Source organism: Colias eurytheme, chromosome 16, assembly GCF_061535395.1.
Source record: "Colias eurytheme isolate Ceu_HAF_F1 chromosome 16, ilColEury1 Martin Lab GWU primary, whole genome shotgun sequence".
Taxonomy (NCBI): Eukaryota; Metazoa; Arthropoda; class Insecta; order Lepidoptera; family Pieridae; genus Colias; species Colias eurytheme.
Window position 1 is genome coordinate 5,747,165 of NC_142995.1, and position 27,149 is coordinate 5,774,313.

Below are 27,149 nucleotides of genomic sequence, written 5' to 3' on the forward strand. Positions count from 1 at the left end.
ATTGAACGTCCAACAGATACACATAAAAAGTTCGATTCGAGTTGAAATCGGTTATCGGGTCATCACCAGTAATCATGACGTGTACCATAAACTGTCAGTAAATTTTTTTTCTAAATTGAAATACCATTTGAAAATTAAACGTGTTGGTTGCCGGTTGCTTTTGTATTTTTTATTTTATTTCTTAGAACTATTACGAATTTGAGAAAAAGTATACATTTAAGTTTTAAAAATACTCAAACGAAAATTTAAATTAATTTTAATCATGGGTATTCTAGCTACGGGGCTTGGTCTTCTTCTAATCGCGACCGTCGCTTGGTCAGATGAAGCTCCCAAAGGTCCTAAAGTAACTCACAAGGTAATCTATCACTATTTAAAAATCTTTTCTTGAGTTCTATTTAGGATTTAAAATATCATCATACCGGTTTCTCTACAGATTATTGTGAGGTCTAACAAAGGTGAGATAAACTTGAAAAGGTCAGCAACCTTGTTGTGATGACGTTAAGAAATAAAGCTCCGGATGTCGTTTTTTTTGTCCTTTGTCAGCTATATGATACGTAGTTAACATAATATAAAAACATTGTTTTGTGTATTTATTTCTATTATATATGTTTATAAATTTATAATATAGAAAATTGCACTCATAATATTTCTTTAAACAAAGCTTGTAACATACATTCAAAACTGAAGTAAATATTTTGTTGCAGGTAAAATTCGACATAACTGTTGGTGATGAACCACTTGGTACCATTACCATTGGTCTCTTTGGTAAAACTGTTCCTAAAACTGCCGAGAATTTCTTCCAATTAGCACAAAAGCCCAAGGGAGAGGGCTACAAGGGCAGCAAATTCCACCGAGTCATTGATAACTTTATGATTCAAGGTGGTGACTTCACCAAAGGAGATGGAACAGGAGGTATATTATCTTTTGTCATATAATAAAATTTTGATACAATCACATTCTTGGATGTATTCTTAGTTCAAGGTTATTTCAATATTCAGTATGAAATTTATTCATGTTAATAATATTATTTTTTTTATGAGAGAATTATTTTAATAATATAGGTACACAATACTTATTTCCATCTATTTATGATTTGAAAATATCATAGAAATAGAGCATTCCTTGTCCTTAGCAACACACAACTACTACAATCACAACTTAATTGGGTTTAGTAACAACTGTTTATCAACATTGAATTAATAGGCAATTACAATTGTCCACAATAGTGTGGGTACAATGAAGTATAACATTGAAACTCCATTGTAAATCGTCAGTTTAATGGAATCCATACTAATATTATAAATGCGAAAGTAACTATGTCTGTCTGTCTGTTACTCAATTACGCCTAAACTACTGAACCAATTTGCATGAAATTTGGTATGGAGATATTTTGATACCCGAGAAAGGACATAGGCTACCTTTTATTGCGAAATATGTACCACGGGCGAAGCCGGGGCGGACCTCTAGTACAAAATAAACAAATTACTTTTTAGGACGCAGTATTTACGGTGAACGATTTGAAGACGAGAACTTCAAGCTCCGCCACTATGGTGCTGGCTGGTTGTCCATGGCCAATGCTGGAAAGGACACAAACGGTTCCCAGTTCTTTATTACTACCACAAAGACACCTTGGTTGGACGGCAGACATGTAGTGTTCGGCAAAGTCTTAGAAGGAATGGTATGTATTAACCATTTGGTAAATGTTTTAGAAAGTACACTAGACTAAAATATACAATTAAAATTACATTCATTGCTGAATATTTCTTGAAACACGAAGGATTAATGCTAACCCATTAATTTGATATAATCCTTAGGTAGGCCAACATAATAGACATTTTACTGTCCATTATGCTCCTGAGTAGCAGTTAGTCAATTTAATTCTTGAATACTAGGAAGTAGGATAGACTCCAATTGACAGGGTACTTAAGTCATTGATGGCAATCTGCAGTGGCCAGTTATAGCCAGAAATTGTTCATTGTTAAGAAATTTTCATAAACTGTGCTTTATTTCACCTGATATAGAGTATGTTTTTAAAAAGCATAACATTTATTGGTTAAATTGTCAACAGGACATTGTTCGCAAGATTGAGAAGACTGTGACTGGAGCCAACGATCGGCCCGTCAAGGATGTTGTTATTTCAAACACCCACACAGAAGTTGTTGAAGAACCATTCAGTGTCACAAAAGAAAGTGCTCAATAATTTTTAAGCAATAATTTACTAGTTAAGTAATTTTTCTTTCCAGTTCAAAATACTTTGATTGTATACTAAGCATAACTTTTAGTGAAAAGATCTTTTTATTTCTTTCAAATAAATAAAAAAGTGTGAAAGTTAACTATCACAGTTTATTTTCTGGGATAATATTAACAATTGAATAAAGGTCTAAATAAATATTATACTACATTTTTTATTTCTTTCATACATTGTTCTGCTTCTTGTTTTATATCATCATTTTTGTTAACAATTCCCAACTTATAGGCATGTCCACAGTAGCGACGAGCGGTATCCAACATTTTTTTCCTAATATATGCTCTTCCTAGATTAACATACATTGCACCTAAATCTTCCATTTCAGGAAGAGTCTTGCCAAGATCAATTGCTTGCGATATATAATTAATACAGTCATCAACCCTGTCCATTTGATCACAAACTGTTCCCAAGTCATTCAATTGTACAACAATATGTTCTGGATCCAACTCTTTTAATTCCATCATTTTATTATAAGCACTCAGCATATAATTAAAACCATTCTCATATTTTTTACAATCAACAAATAGTCGACCATACCAATCCTCAGTCATGGCAAAAAGCTTCTTTAGCTCTTCAGAAGGATTACTATTGTATGCTTCTTTAATTTTTTCTAAACACCAGTCATATCCTAACTGCGCTGTAGTATATTCCTTTTGTAAATGACTGACTCGAGCTAGCTTTACGCTCACTTGAACAACTCGTATATCATCATCTTTGACTCCATTCGCCATAAGCCTTTGTGCTACAGCCACAAATAATTTCTTTGCTTCATCCAGGCGTTCTCTTTGAAGCGCCAGGTTTGCCATCACATCATAGATATATGTAATTCCCGATTCATGATTCATTTGTTGTGCTTGTCTTAATGCAACATGAAGCAACTGCTCTGCCTTTGCATTTTCATTTCTTTGCATAAATAAAACACAATGTTTTATCATTAAAATCAACTCGTCTTCCGCACTAAGCTTTTTCTCTAATCCAATTAGTGTTAGAATGGATAATCCTAAAGTAAATGGTAATCTTATTTTGTGCGGTATTTGAGAAAATGATACATTGGATATAATACGTCTATGGGAAAATGAAAATTGATATATACTTCGCAAAAAAATTCTGTATCTACTAGACATTATAGGATCTAGAGTTCAAAAATGTTATATTAAAATATTACATAATTCAATTATAACCTCACAAAGTGACAAAACTACATTATTCCTCTATGGACAAAACGTGAAGTGTTTGTTTCTAAAAGTATAAACAGACGTTCGAATTTGGTACGGACCGCACCGTTCAGGGCGTTTGTCCACTACAAGGAATTTTACGGTCCGGCATTCCGATTTTTTACGGTCCGGTATGGCACGCCATTAATCTATATACTAGCTTGTGCACTATACGTAATTTTACTGTCCGACATTTTACTTTTCCCTATTCCGGATGGTTTTTTGTGTCTACGAGTCGCTGTAGGTATAATTGTTTTCGAATGCCCACTTGCTTGGATTTTACTGTTTTTACTGCATATGCCAATTAAAAGCAAGCTCTTGTTTTACTTTCTTTTAGTTGGCAATGAGATTTGAGAAGTCGGTATTGTTATTTTATATACATTGACCAAGCATTGACCTATAATTATTATCTAAGTAAGTGTTGGTAAGTTAAAGTTCAAGTGGGAATAGCTTAATTAGCTCCTCGTCACCGATTAAAATAAATAAGTGAAACACGCGGATCGAATCGCGAATAAGTGAAATCTCTTACGGAACTTTACTTTTTATTATAATGAAGTAATATAATATTTCACCTTCTATATTTTTTACTCGTTTCTTGTAAAATACAAAAACAATCATTTATGATAGCATTATACCGCCAAACTTCCTTGAACTGTACCGCACTGATCCGAGTAAAGACGGACAGGTGCACAAGCAATTCATCGGTTTTTTCATGCCACACCGGACCGTAAAAAATCGGAATGCCGGACAGTAAAATTCCTTGTAGTGCACAAGCGCCCTCACCTTGGTGCGCTCCGGACCATATTCGATCATGTGTACAGTGGTCCGCCGGACATAATTATTATTATTGACGGTACGGTCGGTCCGATGGTTTTTTCTTCCGAACTTGGTGCGGACCGTACCAAATTCGCGCGTCTGGACGGGCGATCGCACCGGACAGCGCTTAAGTCATAGACTATATTATACTTATTACAGCTTTAGTCACAGTTCTACCGCCAAACAAAACGGACGTCGGTCGATCGTTATCAATGGCGATGGCGTCGGATGACGTGGCTATTACTGAAAAAAGATTAATAATATAAATTTTAGAACTCTACAAAGATTTATGATATGACTGCATATGTCTGAATGAATCCCTGTCTTTTAAATATAATTTTGCCCATTCTTTTCTCTTCGTTTTCTTCTTTTCAATGGTTGTACTTGTACTTGTACCAAAAGAAGCCTTGAACTGAGGTCTACATGTGAAAAAAATACAACATTCTAACCACGAATTTATTACGTGAAATAGATTTTCAAAGAATTCGGTTTGACTTTTAATGAGATTACTATGATCAATGTTCGAAATATTCACAAAAAAAGGAGATTAATTTGTATTAATTTGATATTATTGAATTGTCTTAAAAATCTAAGATATTTTTTTTTTTCAATCGATCAAGTACCTACCTATAATAATATATTGAATAATATTAAAATATCGACTATAACTAACGACTAAAACATAAACAAAAACTTGGTAATAGATAGATGATATATATAATTTTGTTTACTAGGGGCAACCCTGACATTCTTTGAAAATCTATATCTTGTAATAACTTCGCGGCTAGAATGTGGTATTTTTGTTACATGTAGAACTCAGTTCAAGGTTTCTTTTGGTACTAAACAGAGCTTCTACTAACGCCTGCATATAATATAAAAAAATAAAAACGAAAATCAGTAAAAATTACAATACTTTCGCCTCTATCGACAATATCGAAAATTTCAAAAAGGAATAATTTGCGCCTTTAATCACTTCATATATGAGCAACATAATAAATTATCTAGTGTATCTATTTTTTTTATACGAATTTATTTATCTTAGTCGGCCGCGAAAATTCCAATACATATTTTAAATGTTTTTTTAAAAATCGTAAATTTAATCGTAATTTTTAAACAAAGAATATTTTCTTTGTGCGGCAATGCCTGGACGGATAGCCGAAACCGATTGAATATTCATATTGAAACTGTAAAGGCGAAGCTGCAAATTAATTAAATGTAATTTTAAATTATCGTGCAAAGATTTTTATACATTCGCTTTAGAAAATGAAGAGCTATTAAAAGCTGTTTCTTCCAACAGCAAATATAAATGCCAAAAATAAATTTTCTCTATTTAACATTGCTGTTTTAATTGTCTCCCGTAAAAAATAACTAAAACTCGCATTTTTGATGCTGTTAACCCTTAAATCAAATACTGGCAACCCTAGGTGCGGTGCGGTCGTGTGGCGAGTCGATCGCACCGCACGAGTACGGTGGTCCGGTCGCACCAGTTCGAACGTCTGTTTATACTTTAACCGACGACGTCTGTCACAGACATCTGACAGATCACAGACATCTGTCGTGAGTCGTCTCCAGCGGTTTCTCTGTCTACGTCTCCAGCTCTAATCCAAAGAATACATAGGGCGAATGGGTATTAGACAAGCTCTTATTACATTACTGACATTACGTATAAATTATAATATTATGTGCTCTGTGCGTTAAATAATAAATACTCTACAAATGTGTCTACAAATTACAGAGCTCTGCTTTGGCTTACATCTGCCTAAATTGAATTCTTTCGTGATGATATCTCTACGGACTTATCCGCAGAAGTCTTTGCCTTTCTTTCTTTCTTTTTTTCTTTGCATTATCCTTTGCCGTGCCTTTGCCATAAAGTTTTTACAAATTACAATCGTAACTCATACCTAATCTGTGATTACAATTGACTGTCGACTTAATCTGTGCTGTTGTCTGTTGACATTATTTTGCTCGTGGCTATGGCCTATGATGGCTATTGGCTATGGAATTTTATATGAATTCAGAATGCTGAAAAATTGTTGAATGCTCAAGCATTCCTAGTTATTTCTTGTAATAACATTATCGCAATACATTATAATAAGAACTAAATATTTTATGGAAAATCTAATAGTTTTAACGTAATTATAGACATAAATTTAAATAATGGATCTGGATTTAGTAAAACATGAAAATGTGGAGTTAATAGGACGCTGTAAGTGTTGTTTGGATGACGTTAATCTCAAAACTTTATGGGAAGAATATGAAAATGATGGTCAGGTAGAAGTTTATGGCGCGATGGTTGAAGAATGCTATTCTTTGAATGTAAGTTAAATTTATATAATATCTGTATTATCATATTATTGTTTACACCAAATTCCAAACAAAAATTTAAAACTGATTTTAAATTCTTTACACTAAAATTATTCTAATACTTGGTTTTCGAGATAATTTAAGGACCAAAAACAAAGTTCTGTTCAAGAATTGTCTAATCACTAACGTTTTAAGGTTATCGGTACTAGCTTTCCGCAATCGGCTTTGCCCGCATGATTAAAGCATAGTTCCCGTTCGCGTGCAACCTTTCCAGTATCCTATGTCCTTTCTCAAGTCTCAAGCTATTTCTGTTTCAAATTTTATCCAAATTGGTTCAGTGGTTGAGGTGCGAAGAAGAGACAGACTGAGTTACTTTTGCATTTCTAATATGTATTATTTAGGATAGTAAGGGTTTTAATTCATTTGCTTATATTAATTATAATTTCAGTGGGAAAGAAAGGATCGAAATGAATTTATATGCAGTGCATGCATAGTGCGCTTACGGGATGCTCTTAACTTTAAAAGGGAGATTATTGCATCTGATCAAGTGCTTCAGCAAGGTATAAATTTCATTTATTTATACAGTAAAATCCTTTATTATGACTCTGGTTATATTGACCAACCGCTTATTATGACGGATTACACAGCAAATTTTGATTTTCACATAAAATTCTTTACAAAAAGTTGGATAAAATTACTTCGTTTATAGTGACATGTCGTTTATTGTGACCAATTTTTCATGAATTGTCCGGTTAGTGACCGAAATGATTTCTCACACTTTCAACAGTGTTTGGGAGAATTATGTGATATCTGACGATGGACAAAGCTCACGCTTTTTTTGTAATTTGTCTCAATGTGTAGTTATCTCTATTATTTTTCTACATATTGAAATAAATAAATACTAACAAAAATAGAGATGTTTATTTTCTAACAAAATGCTTAGTATGACGTCTGCTTATTATGACATGTTTCATATTTCCCTTCAATGTCATTATAAACGGATTCCACTGTTTATATTATTGATATATAATGTATAATTATGTAGTTATACTTTTTGTAAATATTCTTAATAATTAATAGATACTAGATTAAAATTGTTTAGTTCTAATAAAATCTTTAATTTACAACTATTTCTAACTAGGGATAATGTGTTGTAACTTGTAATGGAAAATGGGTTTTAACTGTAATATATATAATATATTAGGAATGATTAAAAAACACTTTCACCTTACAGTGCAATTGGAATTCAAAAATAATATTAGTGTGGATGTCAAAGTTGAATCTTCAGAGGACATTGATGAATATCATGATGTAGAATACTTGGAGTTAGAAGGTGATAATTCTGCTACAACTGAAGGTAAAAATACTAAATTGTTATATTATAATACATATTTGGAAAATTACTTTAACTCATTAACATCAATTGTATTAATATAAGTTGTCCCAAACATAAGTCAATCATAGCTCAGGTGTTTTTCATAGAATTCAAAATAAAAATGTTAATTTATAAATGTTATAAGATAAAATATAAATATACAGATCTTACTGTTATCTATATCTCTCATCTCTTATATAACTGTAAAATTGAGTGAAAAGACATTACTATATGAATAGAAACAAATTTGAGAAATCTATGGATGAATGTTTGCAAGCCAGTGAGTAACCCAGGTAATAATGTTTTTTACGCATTTTAGCAAAAGCAAGTGAGATAGCTACAGAACTGCCTAGTCGTAAATGGCCAAAAAAGAGAAAAGGTGCAGATCGCTTGAAAGTTTACAAAAAATACACGCAGCTTGAGCTTAGAGAAGCAATGGACGCAGTTAAAAGTGGCAAGATGACCCGCGGCGAAGCTTCTGAAATTTACAACATTCCTAGGAATACTATCACCAACAATTTGAATAAATACAATGCATTGATTGAAACTCAAAATGGTGAGTGCTTAGTATAATTAACTGTCTCGCTATGGTGTTGCTAGGTTTGAGGAGAAAGGAGAAAATTGTTTTGATTATAATTTTTGGTACCTACTAAATAGATATATATAACTTTACATTAGATACTTACTTATATAATATCTACTTTATTTCTAGATTCCACGGAGGAAACTTCCAATAAAGAGAAGAATTTTAAGCTCATTGAAGAGATTAAAGCACTGCTAACATTAACAAATGCCATACCATTCAAAACCAAAACCGCAAAATACTATTGTGCATATTGTTCTACAGATGGACCTATGTTTGAAGATGGTGATGAATTACGAATTCATACCATAAATGAACACAGTGAACATAGAACATACAATGTTGACCATTTCATGAGACCTTACTGGCTCAATGAAATACTCAAACTTGATGTTGATAACCTCTCATGCAATTTATGTGAAACAAAGTTGCCAGACTGGAATGGAATGTTCCAGCACTTTTCTAATGAACACGAAATTGAATTTGATGAAGCCTATACAAGAGTTGTTCCATATATAATAAGGGATAACATCAAATGTGTATTATGTAATGAAGCCTTTAATAATTTCCATCAGCTAGACGGCCATATGAATGCCCATTACAATAACTATATATGTTACGAATGCGGCGATACATTTGTAGCGTCCAGCAGATTAGAAAAACATGTTCAAGTGCATAGTAAGGGAAAATTTCCATGTGATGAATGCGGAAAAGTGTTTTCACTGCAAAAGTATCGTGTAAAACATACCAATTTAGTACATCGACAGAATGTATTGAAGTGTCAGTTTTGCCCTGAAAAATTCAGCACTGCAGTGCTGCGAGAATTGCATCATGTTGAAAAGCATAAAGATCAAATTAAGGAATATACATGTGAGTTCTGCGGTATGGTGTTCAATTATAAGCCGAATTTCATAAAACATTTGCAAAGGAAGCACAGTATTGAGAAGAACAATAAGTGTGAGGTGTGTGATAAGTCATTTAGTAAAAAATATGAATTACGTCTCCACATGTTGCGACACAAGCAAAATAAGAAATACGTGTGCACTGTGTGTGGTGAAGGTTATAGGAGAAAGGCTAATTTTAACAATCATTTTAAAATTCATCAGAAAGAAAATGTTGAACAAATTACATTAAATGAAGACGAAGAACAAATTACATTAAATGAAGACGAAGAACAAATTACTTTTAAAGAAGAGGAACAAATTGAGTAATTAAAAAGAGTTGATATATACAATATTAATTTTATTAAAATAAGCCAAATAGAGACTGGATTGAATGGACCGGAATCCTTTGGGTATCACTATTGTATGAACTTTATACAATGTAAGGAATATATTTACAGTAAAAAGTAAAGTGGGTTATATTTATTGTGAGTCTATATTCAAAATTAAATACAAATACATATAGGTATTTCTCGCCAACATTGCCATGTGCTAATGTCATATTATAATACCTCTCGATTTCAAAAGGTTTGTTACTGTATTTAAACCAAGTTATACATACTTTTTTAAATTGTCATACATGCAGTGTTCGTAATTTGATATCTTAAAGTTCCTTGGCATTAATACATATTTTTATATATATGTAGATAGGTTTTCAAAGTAATCAATTGTTGCAATTTACCATATATTTTTTCACATCTAATGTTTATCCAAAGAAAATGTGTAATAGGTATTACACTGTTATCTGTTTCAAATATGATGTAAAAATTTGCATACAGACAAGATATGTAATAGGTTATGGTGTTCTGAAGTGAAACTTCTTTAGGCGCGTTGAGAGTAAAATTTCAAGGTCGCGTCATGACAATACCGTCACGTCGTGTGAGTGGCGACGATTTTGGTATCTTTGAATCTTTCCAAAGAAGTTTCACTTCTGACACGTGTGCTCGGTGTCGGCCCACACGTCTTTTTTATATACATATATTCAGAAATAAATTATAAATGAAATGAAGAACAAATGGTAAATGTTGGGCGGGTGTTTATTTTTTTTTTTTAATATTAAACAAACACATTACATATAATATTATGTAAGTATTGTAAATATAAGTTAACTGTTAAATAAATTTGTTGTAAAACGTAAGAGTTTTATTTTAATCTATTCCCTACCGTCACTTACCTACACGTACCGATAATCTATTTCCTGTCAATCAAATGTATTGCTTTTTTTTAGCTTCTCATCTCACCTCATCAACACCAAAATTGCGGCCGTTGGCATAATCTAAATTCTATTAGAGTATATTTTTTTTCTTATATTTATCTTCTTCGATTTTATATTTTAAATTTATACTACTTATCTGCAGTTTATGGCTTAACTACTTCAAATCTATACGCCATAACGGTGTTTTTCTGAAAATAACAATGTTTAGGTATATTTTAATAGGTACTTATGTATGTATTTTTTTTGTAAACGAAAATATACAGGATGTAATCGTTAAGTGTGCACACGCGATTATTCCGTAACTATTGCAGATATAAAAAAACTTTAAACTGATATCGAAAGTAATTAACCTAATGAGTAAAATGGCCATAATTAATTTTTAAAATAAAACGTGAAATATCCAAAAATGTTACATTAAACGCCCCCATACATTTTATTTCCCATACATTTTGTATTCATAGCAGATTTTCGAAGTGACGCGGACGTCCTCATTGTGCAATACAGTGAGGAGCTCTATTTACAGTTTCGAAATGAACTTCCCTTCTTTGCGAAGTAATTTAAGCAGAAAACCAAAAAAAGAAAGAAAAAGCTAAAATCTATGTAAATGGGATAGTCATATCGTGGTCATATCTCATACTAAATGTATGGGAGGGTTTCAAGTTAATTTTTTAGATATTTCTCGTTTTATTTTAAAAAATTTATTATGGCCATTTTACTCATTAGGTTAAGTACTTTCGATATCAGTTTAAAGTTTTTTGATATATCTGCAATAGTTACGGAATAATCGCGTGTGCACACTGAACGATTACACCCTGTATAATGAAATCTCGGAATAACGAAAAACGTGTGTCCCTTCGTCCAGCATACTCACAACAACTCACCATGGAATCCTGATATTTCATGAATGTCAAAAAACTGTTCTGAAATAGTGCTAAATAGTGCCCAAAGGAAAAAAATAGTGCTCTTGTACTTGCGAAGTTATAGCCATAGTTCGATGAGTATGCTGGACGAAGGTTTCGCCCAGCATACTCACCTCCGTCCGGAGAATCTGTATACGCTTCAAACATAATTCATACTTCAAAAAATAGTTCCCAAATAGTGCCAAACGGTGCCCAAAAAGAAAAAAACAGTGCTCGAATAACTTCGGAGTTATAGGCTTCGTTCAGTGAGTATGCTGGGCGTAGGTTCTACGCCCAGCATACTCACCTCAGTGCGCGAATATCGAACGAGCTATAGGTATAATTTACTTCTCAAAAAATTGTGCTTGAAATAGTGCCCAATATCAGTCCAATTTTTGCTTGACTTTTGACTTAGAAAACCATTAAATTTTAATGTAAACTTCTACATACTAACGTAAAATGGGGTACAGTCGTCGACACATGTTTTTGGACAAAAATATTAAACTTTCTAATTGTAGACTTCATGTTAATGGAAATAATTATGGTATTTTCTCACATGTCAAAAACTTTCGATTAAATGCATTATTATATATTTTATAAATAATAATAAATGAATGAAACTTTAAGCGTAAATGAAGTCTATTATTACTTCATTGCATTGTGTGTTTGTCTGAATAAAAACAGTCATTTGCAGCCAATAAAATTAATATCTTGAAAAATTGTAAAAAGGAAATTATAAAGTTTCTTTTTGTATATATATGTACCGTTGCAGGCAAAACTTATAACCAGTCAAAACTAGTACTGTGACATAGTTATACAAATTTTTAAAACTCTTTCCAATAGTTTCATCAATGAAAGGTTTAGCAATAAAAAACATTTTTAATTACTTACGTTATTTATTACTATTTAAAGGGCCAAAGTAATCAGAATTCTAGTTAACTAGTTCACAGCTTTTGTTAACATTCATAATATAATCAATGTAAATAGAAAAAATTGTAGTTTTAATATTGTATATAATATACATATAAAAAAATGTTTAGCGTCGCGGGCGCCGCGCGTCGTAAGCCCCATACCTATTGACCGTACGTGCATCCATTACTGCCACACTATATTGAACTTTATCGCATGAGGAATACAGGTCAATTCCGTAAACGTTGTGGTACCGTCCTTGATCCGGAAAATGATTATTTTGAATAATTTTGTCAGTTGTAATGTAAGCATTAATAACAGCAACTTTATTTTTCATGCATGATTTACTTCATTTGATATCTTAATCCTTCAAGCGCCGTGATCTAGACAAATATATAAAATCATTGTTCCTAGCTACCGGGGTCCCATGCGACGCGCGAAGGCTTAATCATATTATTATAAAGTATTATTAAAATAATGTGTAATTAATAATATTGCGATTCTAAAGTAAATACTCCCTTACATAGACAATATAACAAAACAAATAATTTACACAAGACAAAAATTGTTAGAAAGAAAGTTAATAATATTGTATTCGACTGTACTCAATGTAATGTATGTAGAAGTTTACAATCAAATTTAATGGTTTTCTAGGTCAAAAGTCAAGCAAAAATTGGACTGATATTGGGCACTATTTCAAGCACAATTTTTTGAGACGTAAATTGTTCCTATAGCTCGTTCGATATTCGCGCACTGAGGTGAGTATGCTGGGCGTAGAACCTACGCCCAGCATACTCACTGAACGAAGCCTGTAACTCCGAAGTTATTCGAGCACTGTTTTTTCTTTTTGGGCACCGTTTGGCACTATTTGGGAACTATTTTTTGAAGTATGAATTATGTTTGAAGCGTATACAGATTCTCCGGACGGAGGTGAGTATGCTGGGCGAAACCTTCGTCCAGCATACTCATCGAACTATGGCTATAACTTCGCAAGTACAAGAGCACTATTTTTTTCCTTTGGGCACTATTTAGCACTATTTCAGAACAGTTTTTTGACATTCATGAAATATCAGGATTCCATGGTGAGTTGTGGTGAGTATGCTGGACGAAGGGACACAAAAACGTGAATAGGAGAATAGTAGCCACGAAGGTGATTTTGGCGAAAACTAAAACTGGAATGAAAGTAATCGAATTCATTGATTTAAAAAAAACAGAAGATAGGTAGGTACTTAGGTATTATATCATACAGTGTACAGTAGGTACTATTGCAATTTATCATAATGCTTTGATTAACAGTTAGCTGATATTTTTATCGACGCTTTTGACGCGCCGATACTCTATCTAGGGAGTATATAATCAAAGTAATAATGCTATTAACATAAGTCATTGAAAATCTTACAGTTTTTTCATATCATCTATGTTAAGATTGCCAATTAAATCGTTTTTTCCTTGGCATCGATTTTTCCATTGTTTTGTTGGCTTATACAAAGTGGAAAAAGCTTCACGCTCTCTTTTAAAATTATCTCCTTTATTTCTGGATGTGTTATCTAGAATAAAATTTAGATCCAATGTTTCTGTACAGTTGTCACTGAAAATAAATGATAAGCTATTATAGACCGTAGTACCTAATGTTGATAGAAAATCATTTTAAAGAACAAAACAAAGTCGCTTCCCGCTGAATGTCTGTCCCTTACTTTGTATAATTAGATCTAGAATTTTGAAGAGGTTTTTTTATTAGATAAAGTGGTACAAAGTGAAAAACAATTATGTAGGTATAGGTAGGTATATAAAGTTTTACATATTATGTAGGGCGGAATGCGAGTACATATTTTATCTTACCTCAAGTCTACTTTTAAGAATTCATCCATTCCGAACTCTGCAACCAAACACAATAAGTATCTATTAATTTATTATTATTAAAAAAAAAAGAAATTATCTGTCTATATATGGATCTTAGATGGTTCATGTATTTGACGTGAAACACGCCGTCTAACTGTGGTATTATAGTTTTCAAAATGGATGAGCCGATTTGTGAGGCGTTTTTAATCGAAAATCCTAGGTATTATCAATCCTATCAATCAAGATGCTTTAAAATTAAAGTATGATAGACTTTACATAAATAGGAGAACGTTGTACCTTGTTCATTCGATTTATTTCCTTTTGCAACTGCAGCATAAGTTCCATTCTTACATAATCTAGTTCTAGCTTTTGTGTTTGTGTCACTAATGCTTTCCTGAAATTGTAATCGCAAAAATTATATTAAATTACTGAACTCTGTTTTCGGATTTTTTTATGTGATTAGTTAGTTACTTAATTTTTTTTTACACGATAGGTATCATTGGAATCTCAATTCATGTTCGACTTCGAACCTCTAATTAATTTGCTACGTTTTCATTTTATTTCCAGCTACTTACCTTGCTAATTTGCTTAGGATTTTTAATTTTTCTTTTGTTTTCTCTCCACTTGTTAAGAGCTACTTCTTGGCATCTTTTTAAATTTGTATATTCGACATACCATTGTGTGTGTGCCTTTACATCTTCGACTTTTACTCCTTGAACGTAAAAATACGGATTTTTTTTAATAATACAAGTCAAACTCCTAGTTATTTATTAACTTTAATTTAATGAATACCATACCAAATATCTTTTGTAGAACTTCGTCTTGAAATCTCATGTAAGAAACCTCTGAAAATGGCGGTGTTTCAAATACTTCGTCGCAGTTGTAGTGTTTGTTCCAAATATTTACAAAAATATTATGATTATATTCATCCCATCCACCATAACGGTTACAACTGTTTTTCATGAATTCTTGGAATCGTTGAACTTCCTTAAAATTAAAAAAAAAAATAAAGTTTTTAGTTCGGATGTTACATTACTGATAGAGTTTTTAACACGCATATATTATATTAGCTTCACTTGTATGTTGTTAGTAAGTTTGTATATTGTAACCGATTCAAGCTTAAGACTAGAACTAGATTTTGATCCAGTTTAAACGGACGGTTTTAATTCAAACTTTGCGAACTTCCTATCAAAGATCGGTGACAATATAATAATTTCACATGTTTTACCGTGCTTTTTAGATTTTTAGAACTATGCGTTGATATTAAATTAAGTGTAGCTTAGACTTACAACACATTTAAAAGGTGAATTTATAATGGCTCGCACCGGACTTGGCACAACTTCGTTGTAATGAGGTTTGTGTACTTTTGTCTGCATTTTAATATACTTTTGATTATCTGGTTTTTCTTGGATCTAAAACCAATTTAATATGGAAGAATTACAAATAAGTAATAATATAACTTTATTACGTATAAATGATGTGGAAACGATTTTTTTTCTGTGCAAAAATGGCGAATCGGAAGTGGATTAATTTTTGATGATAAAGTTATTCTATGTAGATTAGTCTGGATTAAAAATAACTACTATCCCAAATTACACCTTAACCGGTGCAGTCGCTTAGGCCTGAAGAAGAGGCAGACAGAAGAAGATACAGAATTATATTTATTCTGTATCTTCTTCAGTCTGCCTGCATTTATAAAGGATTGCTGTACCTAGCTTTTTTATTACTTACCTACTGAAATTAAACAGATGGATTGAATGAAATCAACCCAAAGGCCAGAACTAAAATTGGATATCAAATTTTCGTTTCGTTAATATCTATAAATATAATTATAAATAATTATATATCTATAAATATAATTATAATAATTATATAAATAATTATAAAATTCTCGTGTCACAATGTTAGTCTGCATACTCCTCCGAAACGGGTGGACCGATTCTCATGAAATTTTCTGTGCATATCGGGTAAGTCTGAGAATCGGCCAACATCTATTTTTCATATGTACCACGGGCGAAGCCGGGGCGGACCGCTAGTACATAGATACTTAAATTAAAATCAAAAAGGTAAGTATCTATCAAGAATAAATTAGAATATTCATGATTAATTTTCAATGATATTAATAAGTCGGTACATACCTGCTTTACAATTTCTTGCTCAGCAACTTTTAATAAATTTATTTCTTTACCTATATAATTTTTAAAGGATTTCATTTTTTCATCCAAGTCAAATATATCTTTTTTGATATCGTCGATATCTGGAAGAAATTTATGGGTAAGTAATTAGTTAAAGTACACTTTATATTTATGCGATATTGTATGCTGGTGCAGGTAAGTAATTAAGTATGTAAAGTCCGGTCGCGGAGCAGGAAGAATTTCGTACATTAACCTGTTATTACCTGTCACTGTCACTCCCTTGTAAAAATAATGTGTCTTGCTCGCACAGGTGCAATGACCGCCGTCCTTAGGGATTGTAAACCTTTAACCTGAGAGCGTAAGGTTTGTGTTTGCTTGATTGGTGTCAGGTGTTCAATTATGATTTTGTGAATTCAAAATTTATAAGAATAAACCTCAAACTCTTTAAGTCCAATCAAAATCCGCCTAAGTCGAAATCGCGTGTTATCGGTCAATTAGGGAAAGCTGGCATGTTCACAGTACTCACACTTATGCAATTTCACTTACAGTATGTTCAAAAATAAATGCGACTCTAGTTTCATTTTAGACTTGAATTGTAAAATGGGTGCGTTGTAGATATGTATATGCAAATATAATTACTTATGAAAGCTCTCATAATTTACCTGTAAAATTATAATTTAAAAGTAAATCAATTGATGAAGTTAATTATTTATTCTAATAATAATCAATTGGATAAAAGTATTAATAATCATTCAATTATCAAATAATAATTAAATTCCTGACTTTGGTCGAGTAAAGATATCTAAGAAATGTTATATTTGTAGTAAGTACGTACCTACCAATACGCGCTAACAAATATGTGTTACATGTTTATTGTATAATTTTCACACTATTGGTTTTAAATTCAAACTCAAACATTTATACAATTAGACTTCTTCTAGAAGCACTTTTGAATCGTCATAACAGTTTAACAGTTTTAACATTTACCACCAATTCAGAAAGCAGTATCTATAGAGAAGAAGAAGAATCTATTTAATCATAATCGTAATCTTCTACTTCACTGTAACTTTCATCGCTCGAAGAACTCGATGTTTCGTTGTCGGAATTTCTTAATGTTATTATAAATGAGTCAATGTAATTATCTACTTTTGGTTCTAATTGAATATATTTTTCCTCATGTTCTCGCGTCTTTCTCCAAACTTCACTAAACATATCCAGACTAATAGCATTTGCTTCCTTTCTAAATAATTCTTACATAGTTTTCAAGTTAAAGTTCACATTTTGTGATGCTACTTTCCCTTTAATTATGCCCCATAGTAACTCTATTGGGTTGAGATCTTTGAGGATTGCATCAAGTAGGTAAAAATTGTGTATAGTTTGGCTTATTTTTTTTAATAATGTGATAACTCTGATTATTAATTAGTTATTTAATTTTTGAAAAAAAAAATGCCGATTTTAGTCAAAATTTATATTTTTCTAACAAGATCCTTATCATCCAAATTTCCACCTTGGTGAGAAAAATTGACATTTCTAATGAAAATGAACAAAAAATTAAATGATTTTATTAAATACTGTAAAATAGTCTATAATTCTTCCATTTACTGTATCACAAAATTCTTCATAGATTTTTAGATATTCGTACTACACCAATTACATCACCCTGTATTTATAAACAATTGCAAAATATGACACATACATAGGCCGGGAGATACTGACACAAAATTTCGGGTCATTTGTAACAGAATGGCGGTTCTACAGAGGTCTTATTACGCAATGACTAAAAGAAAAATGATGGTCAGAACTCAGAACGCTGGTACCGGCCGACTAGTCGCGTGGGCGTTAGTCGAACTCGTCGGATAAATAGCGAAAGTCAAACGATTTACAAATCGTTTGACTTTTCCGCGGTATGGCGACCATTTGGAATCGTCCGAAAAGTATCGCATGGCAATTTTAGTAAATGGCTGCAAGACGATGGTTACCTGTGCAAAAGTGAGCTCGGTACAAATGGTTGAATTGTTTTTTTTTTAAATCAACGCATTCACGTCGGTATGGCGGACTGTAAGTCACATCGTAACTGTATGGCATGACACTACCGCCTACATCTTTTTTAAGGGCTATCGGTAAATTCTAAAATTTTTGTGTTACAAATCGTTGGACTTTCGCTATTTATCCGACGAGTGTGACTAACGCCCACGCGACTAGTCCGCCGGCACCAGCGTTCTGACCATCATTTTTCTTTTTGTCATTGCGTACTAAGACCCCTCTAGACCGCCATCCTGTTACAAATGGCCCGAAATTTTGTGTCAGTATCTCCCGGCCTAACATGTGCAATGTGTAAATGTGTTGACGTTCCAGCTCTTCTTAATATACCTATAGAGCGTATACGCACTATGCGGGTAGCCGTCCGGCTGACCGCAAGCACAATTATGTACGTAATATTCATTTCTATGCGCACTGTGCGGTCTGCGGTAGCCGCATTGCAGTGCGTATAAAAATGAATATTACGTACATAATTGTGCTTGCGGTCAGCCGGACGGCTACCCGCATAGTGCGTATACGCTCTTAGACTAACGTATTCTGTAATATTGTACATAGTAAATTATTTTTTGAAAAATAAGGTCATAAAGAAGTTTCACTTCTTATGTGTGTACACGCACACTTTTTTTTATACATATAATATATCGTGGTTATTGGAAAAGTTAAAATGTAACTAACTAATAAGTATTGTAAATGAATAAAGGACATTAATTTAATAAATTAGTAAAAAACATTTTCTCCTCCAAATATTTCATGTAAACTGCACTTCATTCAAAAATGTTTGTGACCACTGTCAGTAGGTAAAGAGGTCATTGTACGAAATTCTTTCTGCTCCGCGACCGGACTTTAGTAAATATAACAAAGCTATTTCTTTCAATTTGAGATAGTGAATTGAGTATAATATTATTTCAAATCTGGACTCCATTTTATTCTTATTAGGTACCACCATATTTTTACTGAAAAAAGTGGAGCATATTCCTACCTATGTTCTTCAAGGTTTCATGATCGTTTGTAATCGCTTTCACATCTTCAAATAGATTTTTAATTTCAGCATAAGTTTTCTTTATCTTATTTATATATTTTTTAAGGTCCAAGTGCATATTGTTATGGGAGCATTCAAATTCTTCGTTATCACACTTTCCCGGGTTTTTATTTGCAGCGGCTGTTAAAATTTCCTCCTGGATTTTTAATCTTCTTAATTTCGCATAATAATTTCCACCATCCTCGTCGGTACCAAAAGTTCTACTTAATTTAGACTCCGACGTAGAGCTACTATCCATATTTTAAAATTATCAATGTAATATAATAATCAGTAAATATTCATTTGTAAAATATCGATCAAACAACATCGTAGCGTGCGTCGCGTCGGTCGTATAGGGTTAAGCATGGTTAAGCAAGGGTTAAGGAGGTTAAGCTGCTTTTGAATTTTAAAGATTAATATTGAATAGTTGCTTATTTTTTTCTTTCTTTTAGGTATATCAGATATGGTATGTCTTAAATTTTACAATAATTATACTAATTTATTATTTTTTATTTTCGCTTTCTTCATTTGACCAATATTTTTGTGAGCATCGAGCAAAACGTTTCCGAGACTGCAGATTGTAAATGTCAATCGTGAAATGTCAAATGTCAAATAGATTTCACAAAGTCGGCGGGCTATCAAGAATGGATTTATTGATTGTGTTTAAAAAGCTTTAAATTATTAAAAGATATTATAATAACATAATTTGCAAACATGTTTACGCGTTCTAGATTGTTTCTGTCTAAGGCCTTCTCTTTAAAAGTTTGTAATCTAAAAATTTAAGTGTTGTTCTTTTCGTGTCTCGGATATAGATATTTTAACTTAAACTTTGTATATTACAGAATGTGATTAATGTTGAATATCAAAATGATGGCAGATTCCTATATAGTGTCGCAGCAGCACGATATCGTTCGACAACACCCCTTAATACTATAATCATGTTCGTACCACAACAAGAGGTTAGTTTGATATTTGTTAGAATTGAATTCAAAGATTATATTATGTAAATCTACCTAAAATAATTAATAGTTTATATTCTCGTTCAAGTAATCACTTCTGAGGATTGTGGTAGAATATTTATAAAATAATTTATGTTTCTTATTGGAATTCAGTTAACGACTTAAACGGCTTTGTTTCTAGCTAAATAACAACAATAATCTAAAATCATTGTTATTAAAATTTAACACTTATCTTAAGAATCTTATTTTATTTTGTTACAAATGCCTAATTTGATTCTAAATATTATGAAAGAATAGCATTATTATTACATAACAATTTCCAGTTTTTCATACTGGAAAGTTAATACTTAATCTAAATAGACAAATTTTTGTATGCAATTGATCAATGTATAGTATATTACTTTTTCAAGTTGTATTTAATATATTTATTATAATCAAATGTAATTTAAATTAATCTATGTACTTCACTTAAACTTTAAGATTACATAAAATATAAACTATATAATCTATTTTTAGGCTTGGATTGTTGAAAGAATGGGAAAATTTCACAGAATACTGGATCCTGGTTTGAACATATTATGGCCAATTGTAGATAAAATTAAATATGTTCAGAGTTTGAAAGAAATAGCCATTGATGTTCCCAAGCAAAGTGCCATCACTTCCGACAATGTTACTCTTAGCATTGATGGTGTGCTGTATTTGAGGATAATAGATCCTTATTTAGGTATAATTTTATTTTTTTACTAACTTTTTGTAAAGAATTGAAATTGTTTAGGTTTAATATTTTATTAATATCCCATTTACACAAGATAAGCCAACAATTAAGAATTAATTAGACTGCTCACAATAAGTATATGCTCAATATTTTATTAACTTTTTATTGTATTCATGTATTTTTAATACTTATTGGGGAGTTGTAAATTGCTTTATATATTACTAGTGGTCCGCCCCGGCTTCGCCCGTGGTAAATATTTCGCAATAAAAGGTAGCCTATGTCCTTTCTCGGGTATCAAAATATCTCCATACCAAATTTCATGCAAATTGGTTCAGTAGTTTAGGCGTGATTGAGTAACAGACAGACAGACAGAGTTACTTTCGCATTTATAATATTAGTATGGATTATGACTAAAATATAACTAAAAAGAATTGATATTTCAGCATCTTATGGAGTTGAAGATCCAGAGTTTGCTATCACACAACTTGCTCAAACTACAATGAGGTCTGAACTGGGAACAATTTCTCTGGATAAAGTGTTTAGAGAAAGGGAATCTCTGAATGTTTCTATTGTGGATTCAATAAATAAAGCCAGCGAGGCTTGGGGCATTACCTGCTTACGATATGAAATAAGTAAGTATAGTGCAACTGTTTTAGAATGAATATAATAGGTATTAAATAAAATTTATTTTATGTTAATACCAAATTGTATTTTACTTGTCAGTTACATCTTTTGAGTTGAAGAGTTTAAAACAGTAAGGGCCGATATTTCAATGCTTGGATAAAACTTATCCGTCCAGTAAAGTATTACACGTTAATATTAAAATGTCACGTAAACTATCAAATACGGGCAATTAGAATACGTTTTTATAATGGTAGTTTTATACATTATTCGACGAATAAGTTTTAACCAAGGATTGAAAAATCAGCCCTTAATAAATAATTCAGTAAAATCCAGTAGCTTTTGCATTAATGAAAACTTGCACACTGAACTATAATTAGTAATATTTTTAGATTTAAAATTTTTATGAATTAACAACATAGAAACTAAATTGCAAATCTTTGCTATCAACAAAATATTAATTCAAATTGAACATTATAGGGGATATCAAACTACCATCTAGGGTGCATGAAGCTATGCAAATGCAAGTGGAAGCTGAGCGAAGAAAGCGCGCCGCCATCTTGGAATCAGAAGGAGTCCGTGCAGCAGATATTAATGTTGCTGAGGGTAAACGGCAAGCAAGGATCTTGGCGTCTGGTAAGGTCTAATTTTTTTTTTTTTTTTTTATGTATGTGTAAATGCAATCTGTTCATAGAACATTCAGCACTTGGTTATGAATGTATTGAGACTTGTAGGGCGAGCGATCCAGTGATGCCAGCCGTTATTACTTTTTTTTTTTTTTTTTTTCTTTTCTTATAAATCTATGGGAGCTTTTCTTTTAAGTCTTTGGAATCTTGTGTCGTTTTTCATTAAATCCATGGCCAAAGCATTGGGATGTTTATCAAGTCTTTTTTTGTAGGAGCTCATAGAGTGCTTGATTTCGTCTTTAACTGTTCGAATTTTAAGATCGTGGTGTAACTGTTGGTTTGTAACATACCAAGGAGCGTTTGTGATTAGTCTTAAGCATTTTCGATTGAAACCTTTGCAAAATTTCGATATTGGAGTTGGAAGCAGTTCCCCATAACTGGATCCCATAGGTCCAGATTGGTTTAATGATGCTTTTGTACAAAAGTAATTTATTTTCCAACGAGAGTTTAGATTTTTTGTTGAGGAGCCAGTACATTTTTCTCAGTTGAATGCCAAGGGCTTTACGTTTAGTAAAAATATGTGTTCTCCATGTGAGTCTGCGATCCAGATAGATGCCAAGGTATTTCGCGCCATCGGCCTGAGGAATAGGTACACCATTGAGAGACACTTGTGAGCACGAGCCGTAACGAGTCGCAAATGTTACCTGTACAGACTTCTTTTCATTGGCTTTAATTCGCCAGGTTGATAACCAATCTGTAATTTTATCAAGACAGACTTGGAGGTTTTCACTAGCTTGTACTGGATTTTCGTGGATCGCTAGGGCTGCAGTGTCGTCAGCAAAAGTTCCAATTACCACGCCATCTGTCATGGGCAAATCTGCTGTAAATAGCAGGTACAGTGTAGGACCGAGTACACTTCCTTGGGGAACTCCGGCGTGAGCTTTGTGAAGGGTCGTAACATATTCTCCTTGCCTTACTTGGTAGTGTCTGTCCTCTAGATAGGACTTGAGAAATATGAAGTGATTAGTTGGTAATTTAGTTTTTATTTTATATAGTAGGCCCTGATGCCAGACTCTATCAAAAGCCTGTGATATGTCAAGAAACACTGCACTGCAGTATTTTTTGGCCTCGTAAGCTTTGTGAATTTTTTCTACCAGTCGGTGAATTTGTTCTGTGGTTCCATGGTTTTGTCTAAATCCGAATTGGTGGTCCGGTATGATTTTGTTTTCTTCTATAACTGAGTTCAACCTTTTCAAGTAAAGAATCTCTATTACTTTGGAAAGAGTAGGAAGCAAACTTATCGGCCTGTAAGACGACACTTCTTCTGGAGCCTTACCAGGTTTCAGGATCAATATGACCTGTGCCACTTTCCATTGCCGTGGGAAAATGCCTCTCGATATTATACAGTTGAACAACTGAGTCAAAAATATTAATGCTGAGTCTGGTAGTTCTTTCAGCGTTTTAACAGTTATAAGGTCATATCCAGGAGCTTTATTCTGTTTCAAAGTTTTTATAACTGCTATAAGTTCACCCTTTTTTATTTTCTTTATTGGGAGATCAAGCTGGTAGGGATCATCAATGCTTTTAAGGCGATTCATCATATCGGTTGTCATAATTTTTTGACAAGGATTTGGAACAAAGACTTCCTTTAGATGAGACGCAAAGGTTTCTCCCTTCTCTGGATCACTCTTTGCCCATGTGCCATCTTTTTTCTAATTATCTAATTTTTGAAGTGAAAACTTCTTTAGCGGCGTTGGGTATAAAATCTTAAACTCGCGTCAGGACACGTGGCCTGATCGAAAATGCGTAAGACGGTTTTTTTTTAGCCCTTATATTCCATGCATAAGACGGATACCATTCCAAAATATCAAACATGCTGAACGTTAATAATCAAGTTTTCACTTCTGCCGGCACTCCCGGAGTGCAACCCATCTTTTTTTAAATAAAACAAATAGTAATAGAATAAATAGTTGATGCTATAGAAAGTCAGTATGTAATAAGTATCAGATTTGTAAATGATATTTTCAATTATATGTATGTATAGTCGATGATAAAATTTCTGTGGTATACACTACAGCTGAATTTAACACCATACGGACTTTTAAGCAGATTTTAATACTGTTTATTGTAGAACCCTTGAATTAAAAAAAATATTTCTCAAAGTGAACACAACCAAAAAAAAAAAAGAATACCAAATCGAAATCGGTCCTAACGCGTCATCGCGAGATTCCATGTCGGACGAAAATATAGAGGGATATATAGTATACTAGAGGTCCGCCCCGGCTTCGCCCGTGGTATATATTTCGCAATAAAAGGTAGCCTATGTCCTTTCTCGGGTATCAAAATATCTCCATACCAAATTTCATGCAAATTGGTTCAGTAGTTTAGGCGTGATTGAGTAACAGACAGAGTTACTTTCGCATTTATAATATTAGTATGGATACTATGAGTTGTGGCATGGAATAGTTGAAATAACATGTTACAGAGGCGGAGAAGCAAGAACAAATCAACAAAGCGTCTGGAGAGGCGCAGGCGATGCTCGCGATCGCGGAAGCGCGCGCTCGCGGTTTGCAGCGCGTCGCCGCCGCGCTTGGTGCACCCGTGAGTCATTTCAATATAATAAATGTATGCGTGTACTAGAGTACACACGTAAGAAGTGAAACTTCTTTATGACCTTAAAAATGTCACGGGCGTAACGCAAAAATGTCACGCGTACGGCGTAACGCAAAAATGTTACACTAAATTTTTGTCCATCCCCGATAAAGAAGTTTCACTTCAATAAATTTAAAGGGGTTTCTCTATAAAATATTTTTTAAGCTATTGCATAGCTTCTATCGCGGGCCTTGAGCGCGGGGACCGAATCCAGAAATTCCGTAACGAAAAAACCTCACGCTCCCCACTCCGACGGGCGCGGAGGTGTGGCTTGAAGGCATAGTATGCAATAGCTTTACCGCGGCAGTCCCCGAGTGCCACACGTCTTTTTTTCTAATGTTTATTCTTCGAACTAGATAAAGAATCAGCAACCAAAAACTACAAACATTTGCGGACAGTTTTAAGTTCATTTTTATTTAGTATTGTGTATTTAGTTAGTTATGATCAAAGTATTGATATGATATGGGTGATTTGCCATATTTCAAAAGTGTAATGAGGACTGGCTTCCGAAATTTCGCATTGTATTTATACTAAGAAGTGGGATAGGTATTTCTGCTCCATAGTGTTTGCAAGAGAAATTCATATTGCCCTAGAAAGTTTATTTCTCAAACGAAATACTCTATATTTACAGGATAGCAAACACGCAGCGTCATTTTCTATAGCCGAACAATATGTTGCGGCGTTCAACAAACTAGCAAGAACCAACAATACACTTATTCTACCGGCCAATGCGGGTGATGTCTCGAATCTTGTTGCTCAGGTATGGTTATACAGATGCAAAAAAAAAGTTTTTTCTTGTTAGCTAGCACAAAAAAATGTTTTGTACAATATGTACTCAATTTTTTTTTGTTATATTTCATTTATCTATTTTATATCCATTTTATTTGCAGGCCATGTCAATATATTCAACAGTAACGGCCCACAATAACCAGGTATCACGTCCGCACGGCGAACCGATTATTCCAGAAATAATGGCGGAAGACCCTCTCTTTAAATTAAATACACTTAACGAGAGAGGCACAACCCTAGCCGGCCAACCGGTCCCCGAAGAATCTAACGACTTGGCGGAATATTTCTCTGATGATGAAGAAAGGGAAAAAGCGTTACAGGCACAAAAAGAGAAGAAAAAATTGCAATCCATAGAATTCAAAGAAACATAGAATTGTTAAGTTTAGAGATGCTTGTTATTAAATAAAAGTATTTAAAAGTTTCACAGAGTCTTTATTTAATAAACTTACAAAACGCGTCATATAACTATAATAACATAATTATTTTTGATATTTTTGACTGTAAACATCAAAATGTTATATTATAGATTCTAGCTGCTACTGCATTTTGTTTACATGAAGGTCATACTCAAAACTAGTATAACTTGGCCTTATTGTAACATTTAATCCTTATTTCCTAATTGTCTGCAGTTATTTTTGTAATGATCTACATCCTGACTCAAAAATTTGAGCTTGATATAAAGTGCATATAAACCTTATTATGTAATTGTGATGTTATTGTCTTTAAAAATTTACCTCAACTATGATATAACTATATTTATCTTATTGGAATGTTATTTTTTATTCACACTTTAGAAATAAATTGTATAGCATTCTAATTAAGCAAACATAGATTAAAATATGTTACTATTGAAAATTTAATGAATATTTTATTTATCTTTGTGAGACAGATTAGCATAGGGATCATCAAAGTCAAATATAAATAAACTATACATACAAGTTACTTAGATAATAACAATAACATAGATTTAAACATTGTGTCGGGTTTGACGCACTTGGTGCACTTCTCAACTTGTACACCATGCTCAAATGGTGAACTTAGCAACTTGTACACTTCTCAAATGGTACACTTCGCGACTGGTACACGTCTCAAATGGTGCACTTCGCAAATGGTGCACTTTTTAAGATTAGTTGAGATTTGGAAAAATTGTGTAAAAATGAAAGAATTTTTAGTTTTGGATGTTTAATTTTTATAATTATGTCAACAGAATAATAATAATTAAACTATACAGAATCACCTTAAACACTATA

At 32.7% G+C, this 27,149-nt stretch overlaps 5 protein-coding genes across 6 annotated transcripts; 3 read left to right on the top strand and 2 right to left on the bottom strand.

Moving 5' to 3' along the window:
* The first annotated feature begins 101 nt into the window (after nt 1-101).
* LOC149901796 (peptidyl-prolyl cis-trans isomerase 5) lies at nt 102-2,394 on the top strand. The gene is made up of 4 exons (XM_090111265.1): nt 102-355; nt 705-912; nt 1,494-1,678; nt 2,069-2,394. The coding sequence occupies exons 1-4, from the start codon at nt 263-265 to the stop codon at nt 2,198-2,200; spliced, it is 618 nt and encodes a 205-aa protein (XP_089967391.1). The 5' UTR covers nt 102-262; the 3' UTR covers nt 2,201-2,394.
* Nucleotides 2,324-3,441, bottom strand: Ttc19 (tetratricopeptide repeat domain 19). The gene has a single exon (XM_090111264.1). The coding sequence runs from the start codon at nt 3,370-3,372 to the stop codon at nt 2,392-2,394; it is 981 nt and encodes a 326-aa protein (XP_089967390.1). The 5' UTR covers nt 3,373-3,441; the 3' UTR covers nt 2,324-2,391.
* Nucleotides 3,442-6,275: 2,834 nt separating this feature from the next.
* Nucleotides 6,276-10,555, top strand: LOC149901798 (uncharacterized). Its single transcript, XM_090110744.1, has 5 exons — nt 6,276-6,594; nt 7,031-7,142; nt 7,817-7,939; nt 8,277-8,513; nt 8,670-10,555. The coding sequence occupies exons 1-5, from the start codon at nt 6,436-6,438 to the stop codon at nt 9,749-9,751; spliced, it is 1,713 nt and encodes a 570-aa protein (XP_089966870.1). The 5' UTR covers nt 6,276-6,435; the 3' UTR covers nt 9,752-10,555.
* A 206-nt stretch (nt 10,556-10,761) lies between these two features.
* Nucleotides 10,762-19,873, bottom strand: LOC149901799 (uncharacterized). 2 transcript variants are annotated; one of them, XM_090110746.1, is made up of 9 exons: nt 19,499-19,873; nt 16,483-16,601; nt 15,634-15,756; nt 15,142-15,331; nt 14,920-15,056; nt 14,642-14,738; nt 14,345-14,381; nt 13,905-14,093; nt 10,762-10,885 (listed from the first exon to the last, which is right to left on the bottom strand). In XM_090110746.1, exons 1-9 carry the CDS (start codon nt 19,794-19,796, stop codon nt 10,852-10,854), a joined length of 1,224 nt encoding a protein of 407 aa, XP_089966872.1. In that variant the 5' UTR covers nt 19,797-19,873; the 3' UTR covers nt 10,762-10,851. The 2 variants fall into 2 exon arrangements, with proteins under 2 accessions (XP_089966872.1, XP_089966873.1); XM_090110747.1 differs by lacking the exon at nt 15,634-15,756.
* A 250-nt stretch (nt 19,874-20,123) lies between these two features.
* On the top strand, nt 20,124-26,323 carry Stoml2 (stomatin like 2). Its single transcript, XM_090110563.1, has 8 exons — nt 20,124-20,299; nt 20,380-20,496; nt 21,013-21,220; nt 21,655-21,843; nt 22,313-22,468; nt 24,944-25,059; nt 25,742-25,870; nt 26,001-26,323. The coding sequence occupies exons 1-8, from the start codon at nt 20,252-20,254 to the stop codon at nt 26,268-26,270; spliced, it is 1,233 nt and encodes a 410-aa protein (XP_089966689.1). The 5' UTR covers nt 20,124-20,251; the 3' UTR covers nt 26,271-26,323.
* Nucleotides 26,324-27,149: the final 826 nt, after the last annotated feature.

What these genes read in the sequence shown, in the direction of transcription:
- Ttc19 (XM_090111264.1), bottom strand. Translation starts at nt 3,372, where the DNA reads ATGTCTAGTAGATACAGAATTTTTTTGCGAAGTATATATCAATTTTCA.
- LOC149901799 (XM_090110746.1), bottom strand. Translation starts at nt 19,796, where the DNA reads ATGGATAGTAGCTCTACGTCGGAGTCTAAATTAAGTAGAACTTTTGGT. An exon ending in TTCTTAAAAGTAGACTTGAG is followed by an intron (nt 14,094 to 14,344) that starts GTAAGATAAAAT and finishes ATTTATTTTCAG; the next exon opens with TGACAACTGTACAGAAACAT. An exon ending in ATAGATGATATGAAAAAACT is followed by an intron (nt 10,886 to 13,904) that starts GTAAGATTTTCA and finishes TGTTATTTTCAG; the next exon opens with AAAAACACCGTTATGGCGTA.
- LOC149901796 (XM_090111265.1), top strand. Translation starts at nt 263, where the DNA reads ATGGGTATTCTAGCTACGGGGCTTGGTCTTCTTCTAATCGCGACCGTC. An exon ending in GTCCTAAAGTAACTCACAAG is followed by an intron (nt 356 to 704) that starts GTAATCTATCAC and finishes ATTTTGTTGCAG; the next exon opens with GTAAAATTCGACATAACTGT. An exon ending in CAAAGGAGATGGAACAGGAG is followed by an intron (nt 913 to 1,493) that starts GTATATTATCTT and finishes ATTACTTTTTAG; the next exon opens with GACGCAGTATTTACGGTGAA.
- Stoml2 (XM_090110563.1), top strand. Translation starts at nt 20,252, where the DNA reads ATGTTTACGCGTTCTAGATTGTTTCTGTCTAAGGCCTTCTCTTTAAAA. An exon ending in TGTTCGTACCACAACAAGAG is followed by an intron (nt 20,497 to 21,012) that starts GTTAGTTTGATA and finishes ATCTATTTTTAG; the next exon opens with GCTTGGATTGTTGAAAGAAT. An exon ending in CTGCTTACGATATGAAATAA is followed by an intron (nt 21,844 to 22,312) that starts GTAAGTATAGTG and finishes TGAACATTATAG; the next exon opens with GGGATATCAAACTACCATCT.
- LOC149901798 (XM_090110744.1), top strand. Translation starts at nt 6,436, where the DNA reads ATGGATCTGGATTTAGTAAAACATGAAAATGTGGAGTTAATAGGACGC. An exon ending in TAATTCTGCTACAACTGAAG is followed by an intron (nt 7,940 to 8,276) that starts GTAAAAATACTA and finishes TACGCATTTTAG; the next exon opens with CAAAAGCAAGTGAGATAGCT. An exon ending in ATTGATTGAAACTCAAAATG is followed by an intron (nt 8,514 to 8,669) that starts GTGAGTGCTTAG and finishes CTTTATTTCTAG; the next exon opens with ATTCCACGGAGGAAACTTCC.